The 10,426-nt window shown below is 36.1% G+C and overlaps 1 protein-coding gene across 4 annotated transcripts in view; it reads right to left on the bottom strand.

Moving 5' to 3' along the window:
• Window positions 1–3,622: 3,622 nt before the first annotated feature.
• KIAA2026 (KIAA2026 ortholog) overlaps window positions 3,623–10,426 on the bottom strand; it is a 144,373-nt gene continuing 137,569 nt past the window's right edge. For 3 of the 4 annotated variants that reach the window (XM_046022143.1, XM_046022145.1, XM_046022146.1), the window contains 2 exons: window positions 9,669–9,856; window positions 3,623–8,728 (listed from right to left, as the gene is read on the bottom strand). In XM_046022143.1, the coding sequence (XP_045878099.1) occupies window positions 5,097–8,728; window positions 9,669–9,856 (3,820 nt within the window). In that variant the 3' untranslated portion in view covers window positions 3,623–5,096. The remainder of the gene's footprint in view (window positions 8,729–9,668; window positions 9,857–10,426) is intronic. The other variant, XM_046022144.1, reaches the window with a different exon arrangement.

Raw genomic sequence — 10,426 nt, 5'->3', positions numbered from 1 at the left:
GCAGAGGGAAAAGCAGGCTCCCTGTTGAGCAAGGTGCTTGATGTGGGACTTGATTCCAGGACCTGGGGATCATGAGCCAAAGGCAGACACTTAACCATCCCTATGATATTTTTCTTATGATGAAAACTTTTAAGATCTACTCTTAGCAACTTTTAAATGTGCAATACAGTATTGTTAACTTCCCAGTGCTTTTCTAAGGCTGAGTGAGTCCTTGCAAGCCCAGTTCTAAATATACTTTCGGTCCCAGCACAAATGCCACCTCTTATATGAAACCTCTATCATCTCACTGCTGAATTCCTAAGAGTTCTTTATTTCTCTGACATTTATTTTTAACTTATTGTTATATTCTTTTATTGTGTTTTGTGTTGAGGATAGGGATGGGATCTTATCTATGTTGTTCCTACACTTTCTGTATTACATGGTTTTCAACAAATGTGTAGAAATGAATTTACACCTCTTTAAATTTGAAACTTATGTTGACAGTATTTTCCATTTACATTGATAATTTATGAATGATATGGAGGATTACACACATTAAAAACATGTATTTGATTCTTCAGTACTTTTTCATATATTACTTAACTACAGTACTTTCTCACACTCAAACTTTGTCCCCAAGTTGAACTATAAGAACCTGAACTATGCTATGCCCTTCATTCAGCTTTTACAATAAACTTGTTAACAAGCCAAGCACTGTGGCATGCATAGTGCTTGTTGAATAAATTAGTAAAAATACCTGGGATAGATGACAGCATTAGAACAACAGTGAGGCTTCAGGCTCAGGTGACAGCAAAACAATTTTTGGAATGACTTATGGTAAATTGTAGGCCATCTCTGTTATACCACAGTGTAATTTTGGATAACCCCTTAACAAATTTCTTAGATCATTTTCAGAATTTGCTACATTCTCAAGCTTTTAATATTCAAGATTTCTTAATTCACTAAGCCAATGTGATATACTGGGTCAAGTAAACATTTTCATTTATCGTCATGTACTGCTTTAGACATCACTGCTTTAATTATAAAACTACTGATCTCAATTAATCATTAAATGCACCAAAAAAAATGGAGGCTTGAAATGGAAATGGGTCTAAAGATATAAGTACGTATCTTTATACATACATATACATATATATACACACAAACTTTTATATATAAAATATATATACATTTTTTAACTACAAAGAATTGGTTATATATATATGTGTGTGTGTATAAATAAAAGTTTTTATCTTATCTTTTTAACTACAAAGTTAAACTACAAAGTTAATACTACAAACTACAAACTACTAATATCTTTTTAACTACAAAGGGGAATTGATTTTTTTTTTCTTTCAGGAAAAAGCATAAAGGAAATGAGAGGAAAGAGCTAACATTATCAGAAAGAGATATTATTTTAGCATGTTTTAACTTAGCATTTAAAATGATGCTGAATACAGACATCCAAATGTCCTCATTCTATACTATGTGTAAAAACATTATTCCAGGACCATGAAGGGTTACAGTAGCACTGTAGTGACTTTCCTTTGCATAAATGCCTTTAAAAACAACTATTAAAGAATACTTAATGATGAAGTTTTAGAATATAAGTTCGGTGGGGCGAGGTCTGGAGCCACTGACCAAGAAAGAATTCTTGAGACATCTTCGTTGCAAAATGGTGGATTATTAGTCACGGGACCTGTGGGCAGAAAGAGCTGCTGCCCCAGGGCTGTGAGGAGTGGTCCATTCTATACTTGCAAGTTGGGAGGGAGTCAGGGATAGTATAAGTCTCTTAGGAATTTTGGAAGCAAGGTTTCCAGGACCTTGAGGAGCTAGTTATTGTTGGGAAAAAGGTTATTCATTACTGGTAATAAAACCTTTGTTATGAGCCCCTTCAGATGTATATCAGTGGACCATATGCTTGGGAATGAGTGTAAACATGTATCTTGGAGGGTTTAGAGATAAAGGAAGTTTCCAAAGGAATTGTTAAAGTAGACTTACAGGATCCTGGATGGGGGTAGGGGTTTGTCAGGCTAGGATTGCCCTTTGCCCTTAGCAAAGCCTTAAGGTGGAAGTAGTTGAGTCCCTAGAGGAATGTCACTCTGCCTGTTTCAAGGGCTTGTCAGTGGGTAAGGAAATTTAATAACTTTTCTTCTGCCTCTGTTTCCCACATCAATAACACTGAATAGGAAGAACTGAGGAATTTGACTTTGTACTTTTTGGCCAAGAGCCCAGAAATCCACGTGACCTACCAGACTGAAAGCAAAGGAGAAATAATTTGGCTTTTGATTATATAAATCTATTAATTCAGTCAAATTTCTAGTAAAAAATGGAGTATTACTTTTAAAAAGTAAACCAGACCTTAAATCATGCAAGATATCTAGATTGCTCACTGATTTATTCAGCAATTACATACTGAGTGTGGGGACAATGAGGACAACTGACAAGGTCTCTCTTTAAAAGGAAGACAGGCATTAACCACATACAAATAATCTTGTTATAGTAATATAGTACCATGCCCTTCTTGATCCATGTCCTCAATCTACGAGTGACTGTGGCATCCTGATGCTGAGTATGGTAAGGAGAGGGAGTTCGTCATATGTAATAAGATCTATAATGAAACAGTATGCCACAGAGAACATATAAAAAGACCTTGACCTACTATTGAACTTAACTAGAGTGCAATAGGCCAGGGAAAATTAGGTTGAAAAGAAGCTGGTGAAGTAAGCAGAAATAGACGGAAGAGCCTTTTAGGCCCTAAGAGGATGGGAGGTGGGGGCAGGGCTTCACTCTAAAAGGTTCACCAGAACACAGAGTTTCAAAGGTCATATTAGGATTTTGGATTTTGGATTTAGGAGTTAGAAAATAATTAGTGGTTAATAATTAGTTTAGGTCCTTCACTGGGATTAAAGTTGAGCCATAAGTAATTCAGTAAATTAGTTTCCGGAAATGGCTCAGATAATTCTTTTCAGGCAAAAGATGCATAGTTTCAGGCTATTTTGCTTTAAAAGGGGAGTATGTAAATACATTAATTTATTGAGCACCACCTATGCACAATGCGATGAATTTCCAAATATCACCCACATCCCCTTGAAATCCAAGGTCTACCTAAATGGACAGGGAAAGAGGGAGGGTGACTAAATAGTAGAGCACTGACTGGCAAAGATACTGTTTTAGAACGTAACTATAGGTTCTTGAGAGCCTTTAACAACTTTCCAGGAACACCCTCACTACCTTCTCCACTTTGATAACTAAAATATTAATGTAGTTTCAAAGGAAGTCATTAGGACCATTCTTCCCGAACATTCTCAAGCCCAGACTTCATGAGATGAGTTTTAACAACATCATTATAAATGTAATGTGGATGCGTATACAATCAGTATCCCAAATAAGATAATGGATATAAAGATTCAATAAGTATAACATTTTTTTAGGCTTTTAAATATAAAATCTATCTTCTTGCTTTGTCTTTTGTTTTTTAAATATTTATAACTAAGCAATTACACATTGTGTATGTATTCCCCATGTTGTGCCTGCCTTTTTTTTTTTTAAATTTCTAATTGTAGTATAGTTAACATACAGTGTTATATTAGTTTCAGGTGCACAATATAGTGATTTTAACAATTCTATACACTACTCAGTGTTCATTGTGATGATAAAATCTATCTTTTATTTAAAATGAGGCATAATCTGAAATACCACAAAGTCAAACCCTGAGAATAAGCTGACCCATAAAAACTGTTTGCTTTACAATAGAATATAAGCAACTGCTCTGTAATTGAAAAAACAAAACATAACAACAAAAGCAAAAAATACTTATAATTGAAGATGTCCATATTCATTTGTTATTCTAAATTAAAAAAGGAAAAATTCATGTTTTATCATTTTGGAAAATCAGTCAACTATGAACAAACACCTCAGTATAAAACTAGATATATCAGATGGAAACTTAGATAAAGGGTACATAGGACCTCTTCATACTACCAACACAACTTCTTGTGGATATAAGATTTTTTTAAAAATTAAAAGTTAGTAAAACATATCTGGGGTGCATTAACATAGACCAAACACATTGGCCTGAAAGATTACTTGTTTTGGTCAATGGAGAATTTGGTGGTAAAATGAGAGAAAAAAAACAATGAAATTCAGAGTGAATTTTTACAACAGAAGTAATGTACAATCATGGAAAAGGATTTAAAGCATCAGGTCTCCTAGTTCAGGTCTACCACCCACTAGCTAGGTGACCTTGGACAACACCCTTAACCTTTCAAGAGTACTGTGAAAAATAAATAAGATGTCAAGTAAGTTTGTAAACTGTAAAACCTTGTACAAGGGCTAGCCATTAATTCAATTTCCCAGCCTTAATTCCTTTTTGTAAAGGGCTGTTTCATTTTATATCATGTATTCTTACAATGGAATAAGAGTGCACTTTAAAAATGGTATTCAAACAAAGAAATACAGCAACTCAATTTATTACATGCAGATTCTTCTGCATGGTTGCTAACAGTTCACTGGTCCAAAATTACTAAAATACTTAAAAAACTATACATTATGTAAACAAAACATAAATAAGACAGCATAGTTCTTTGTACATATAGTTTAGTACAGGTTGTTAGGGATTTTGGAATATGTACAATTTTACACCATGGACTGCATTTTCACAATGCATATATATATATATATGTATATATATATTTATATTTTTTTTACAGAAACAAAAACAAGATTTCACTAATGACACAGAATATCACACTGTAGATACACGGTGCAATAGTCCAAATTCAAGAAGAAACATACCAATGCAAGTGTGCAAAAGGCTAGCTTACTCCAAACTAGTAAAACTTGACTTGGTTCAATTTATGCAATACATACAGGGTAAATCCTAACTGTCTATTTTAAACATCCTTTGAAAACATATTCATACCAGTAAGTGAAATGGAATAGATCTTTTCCTCCCCAAGAAAACAAAGCCTTGTTGCAAGCTAATGAAAAGATACATGAAAACACATACACACAACTATGTATAGTATGTTTTCAACAGTGTAATAAAGTTAAAAATTTTTATGGGAGTCAAAACAATGCCCCATTATTTAAAAACTGGCTCGTTAAGTCTAGATTCAAGATGCAGCTGTGTCGGGCTTCTCTAAGTCAGATGAGTGAAAAGCAGGGAAGACAGAGGCAGGATTTCGACTAGCAGATACAACAATTTGAGAGAGAGATGGAGAGAGAGAAGAAACCTTAGATGCTGGACTATTTATGGTATTCAAAATGGCTCCTTCTGGGCTAACCAACAATTTTTTGACTGATGTGTCCAAATGAAATACTGATGTGCTACTTGGCAATGGAGGATTAGTAGAGCAAATGGCAGAAACCAAAGATGTCTTAGCCAAAAGAGTAGAAGAAGGAGACTTAATTACTGAAGTCAATGATACTGTTGGTATGGGAGGTGGAACAGAAACTTTAGCAATTGTGTTTATGATCTGTGGTGTTGTATGTACTGTGGGTAGAGGACTGGCATTCCCAAGAGAGTTGACAATTTTTGTAGAGCTTCTTAGAGAATGTTTCACAAGGTGCCCACCTGAAGAATTATTTGATGCTAGTGTAATTTTCTGGGCAGGGTTATCTACTGATGTAGGTGGAAGGCCTTGGCCACTGTTAAGAACTAAGGGAGGTCCATATTTTGGATTAGTAGATATAAGAAGAACATGGCTGCCAGCTCCAAGACCTTGTGGTGGAACAACAAACCGTGTTCCGTTAATCATGATCTGAGTGCCAGGTGCCAAAGGTGTACTGGTGTTGATGACTATTTTTTGCTGAATACAAGGTTCACTCAACTGACCCCCTATCACACTATTTACATTTGATGGTGCTGTAGCGGTGTCAATGACAGACCCACCTGGAGCAGAACTGTGACTGGGGGTTGATTTGACTAAAGCAGGGGACATCTGCTGGTTCGGCAGAGAAGCAAAACTGGAAATATTAATTATTTTACCTGGATTTGGTGAAAGGGGAGGCAATTCAGTCTGAGGTTTATTTGTGTTTATATTTGTTGGCACTATAGTTGAAATCCCTGGTGACTGAAACTGGACAGAAGTCTGAGATTGTCTTTTAGAAAGAGATATAGAACGTGTGGCTCCTGGTACTGTAGCCACTTGTGGAACTGTGTTGACTACTTTAGGGGATATATTCACAGGTGTAGGCAAAGCAACAGTAACAGGGATTTGCAAAGTCGATGTTAAACATTTAGGAGACACTGGTTGTGTAGTTGAAATCAGAACAGATGATGCAAGATGTCCTGTTTTCACAGTTGATATAGCCACAGTGTTTCCGAGATTTGATGTGCAAAGTCTATTTGACAAAATAGGCATAATTCTTGAAGAGGTATCGTTTCCACTAACTAAAACAGGAGGTCGTGTCCCAACTGAAGCAGAGGTTGAGGTCACTGAAAGAGAACCCAAAGACACATTTGCTCCTGTTACTGAAAACATGTTTACTGCTCTTGTTGCAGAAACCACTGATTCATTAACAGGAGTAATATTTTGACTCACAAAATTTGAGTTTACTGGAATTGAATTACCACTTGTTGACAATGGCAAGACATAGCCCTTGGTACTTTTTTCTTCTCCTTTTGGGGTTACATTTTGCAATAAGTTAATTGATGATATAGCTGGCACACTGCCTGAACTGTTTATAATTGCTTGACCTATGTTTAGTCCAATTTTCACATCTTTTATCTGAGACACAGTTGGTGATGAATTTATTTTTATTGGTGCTCCCACTGTAGATGGAATTAGTACTAACTGGGGTTGTTCTGGAGTCTTAATGTAGGTTTTATTCAAGGGGGGAGGAAGAGTTTGCTTTAATGGTTCTGCCACAATAGTTGGAGTTGAAGTGCCACTGGGAATTGGAGCATTAATAAAAACTAATTTCTGGGCTGAGACAACTGTAGATGTTGATGCAGGTGTCACATTAATTGCAGTTCCACTGCCAGAAGAAAGAATAGATGGAGCTGACACCAGCATAAGTTTGTGAACTGCACTCCCACTGATGACATCTCCACTTGCTGCTGTTGCTTCTGATCTTGTAACAGGGAAACTTTTTGTGAAATAATCTACTTGTTGCTGTTTACTTGGAGTATGAATAACATTTGCACTGGTTTGTCCAAAATTTCCTGTTGATATGCTAATTACACTTACTGAATTATTTGCTGTTGATGGCAGTAGAGTACCAGAAGAAACAGAGGACTTTAAGGGAGAAGAAGGTATGTGTGAAGCTTTATCTATCACGTGACCCAAATTACCACTGCAGGAAGGTTGGCCCAATGTAAGCTTGAGATTCTTTCCCACTGATGTATTAAAGCCAGATGGAATGGAAACAGAAGTTGGTATTTGGCTAACAGGTGGGAGACTAGATGTAGTAGTCATTCCAACTGTGGGTGAAAAAACAGAGGATGATGTTGATTTGGGCACCAGAAATGCCTGAAGATGAGGAGCAAAAGTGAAAACTGAACTTGCAGATAAGCTGTTGGGTGAATTTTGATCTGGACTGGTCTGTACTTTTACAACTCCAGTGTTCCCACCTCGTGTCCTAACAAGAATTGACTGTGAATCTCTTATACACACAGTTTTCAGTTCTTGCTTTGCTTCAGAAGAATCAGCAGTTTGTTGCGCAAAACAGTTGAGGGAACTACCAGGATTTGTAGATCCACTTAGTGTTGTTGCTGGTAACAGAGGCTGAACTGTTGAGGAGATGGTGGATGAAGCAATGGGCTGGGAGAATGTAGCTGCTGAAACTGCATTCTTGACTTTTCCTGACTCACTCTGGCTAGTCTTAACTGGAGGTATTAATAAACTACTTATGGAGGTTACAGGTGACAAAGGCTGTGGCCTACCACTACTTAAATTTGACAAAGGTGTAACTGTCCTATTGAAAACTGTATTAGTTAGTTGGTTAGAAACAGTTCCTGCTGAGCTGACAAGAACTGATGGTAAAGAACAGTTTACATTTGTTGTCTGTGGGAAAGATGAACAATGATGTTCTGTACCTTTCTGTTGAAGTGGCAGTATTTCTTTTGCAACTGCTTTCCCTTCCTTGTGCTGAATCACAAAATTCTTGGGCAGAATGAGAACCTGCTGCATGATTTTTTCTCCTGTTTTAGGATCTAGCACAGGTTGCATCTGAATCTTCACAGAGCTGTTTTGGAGATCTATGGGCAACCACTGGCCACAAGGCATTTTGTATACCATTTGTAAAGGACCTTTTGTACTGGTGTGGCAGGTCAATGCTGGCTTTATGGGGCTGGCTTCTAGAGGAGATATAACTGGTTTATTCACTGTAGGAGCACTTCTACCTGTGGAAGGGGGCAGTTGATTTGTTAAGGTCACTTTGTTCCCAATATTCTTTGCAAGCAAGGCCTGAATAGGTTTGGTCCCTTTCTGGAGAACAGATACTGGTGTTGAATCCATTGAGGCAAATGACTCTGGAAACAGTGGCTCTGCATGCTTTAATTCATTCAAACAGTCAATTTGTATCTCACCTTCTACATGCTCAACTGTTGTCTCATTTGTGCTTAACTTTGCTTTCTTTCTTGGGGAAAGCTCTTTTGTGCTATCATCCAGATAATTAGTTTGTTTAGACTGTCGTTTAAGTGTTTTAGGCAGTATCTTCGGAACATCTTTAAAAGGCAATTCCTTTTTCAACAACTTGTTTCTGGCCATAGGGAAATCTATTTCTGACAGTTTCATATCATCTGAAAGTTATAAAAGCAAGCATTTTGTTTAAATAAAACAGCAACTGAATAGAAATAATAAGACTAATCATAAAAAAATCAAGTCAATCTCTGAATTGGCAACTTATTAAGAAATCTACTTTAGGATGATTCAATATTAGAAATTCAGGTAAGGTTGATATTTTGATAGCGTAACCATTCCCAAGAACTATGTATTAATGAATGGATTATTTTGTTCAAACTCTACTAAATTTTGCTGCCCATACAAATGCAGAGGAAAATTTACATCTCACAGATACTCAAATCAGCAATTAGAGTCCAGAATTCTAATCTAGTTTCAGAGACTCAAAAGGATGAAAAATGTTCAGCTTTTCCTGGTGTTTAATTATTCATTCTTACAGTAAAAAATTTATGTTCATATCTGGTGAAACTGGGTTGATGAGAATCTACTCTTTTTCAATGCACCAAAGACATGAAAAACATTTTTAACCACAAATTTTCACACTTATCTCTTATATAATGAAAGGAAGTTTTTAAACTAGATTTTCAGAAAAAGGTAACTATATTACAGAATAACATAATCTGATAAATTCAAATGCATTACAGATAACCTAATCCAGCCTCCTTATTAGAATGATATGCTCATTTAAATCAAACGCCAAAAACAGTGCTTCAAAAATAGTAATAAAAAGAAGAGGATGAACTTAATTTAGAGGGATTGTAGACTATAATGTGCAAAAACATGCCTACAGCTCAGAGACAGGCACTGGCTCCAGATACTCCTAGAACTAAAATAATGACTCCAAGGGACCTTTTATAAGGACACAGGACATTTTAAAATATACCAGATTTCCCTAATCAATACCTACCATTAACCAGATTATCTTTTATCTCAACAAAAGATACTAAAACTTTCTTTATGGTTTTAGTTGTGGAGTTAAAGGAAAGTTTTCATAACTACCTGAATCAAAGTGATCTTTCTCCAGGATATCTAGAGGTTCTGTGGAGTCTACAGACTTACTAATTTCTACTTTAGGAGATTCTTTTCCAGGATCTCCTTCACCTTCTTCAGTAGTCCACAGTTCTTTAGTAAATTTATCATGATCAGGCTGTCTTCTGAAATCATCATAGTCTTTCTTTAGGCGGCTCCTGAAATAAAATGCCCAACAAAACAAACAATACATATGTATTAGACTCTTGGAAGCTAAACTAACTTTTATTATTTTAAACAATATCTTGAAATACTTTCAATTAAGTCACTAAAAGTTACATTATCAACAACAGCTGAACTATGGGCCCAAATGTCCATTGACTAATGAAAGGATAAAGAAGATATGGTGTGTGTGTATATATATATACCATGGAATATTACTCAGCCATCAAAAAGAATGAAATCTTGCCATTTTCAACAACATGGATGGAGCTAGAGTGTATTATGCTAAGTGAGATAAGTCAGTCAGAGAAAGACAAATACCATTAAGATTTCACTCATATATGGGATTTAAGAAATGAAATAGATGAACCTATGGTAGGGGAAAAAAATAAGAGAGGGAAACAAACCGTAAGAGGCTCTTAATGATAGAGAACAAACTGAGGGTTGATGTCGGAAGGTGGATAGAGAATGGGCTAAGATGGGTGATAGGCATTAAGGAGGGCACTTGTCATGATGAGCACTGGGTGTTATAGGTAAGTGATGAACCACTGAATTCTACTCTTGAA

Source organism: Meles meles, chromosome 11 (genome assembly GCF_922984935.1).
Source record: "Meles meles chromosome 11, mMelMel3.1 paternal haplotype, whole genome shotgun sequence".
NCBI classification, from domain to species: Eukaryota; Metazoa; Chordata; class Mammalia; order Carnivora; family Mustelidae; genus Meles; species Meles meles.
The sequence above is the reverse complement of the archived record's forward strand: the minus strand, read 5'-3'. Positions and strand labels throughout refer to the sequence as shown.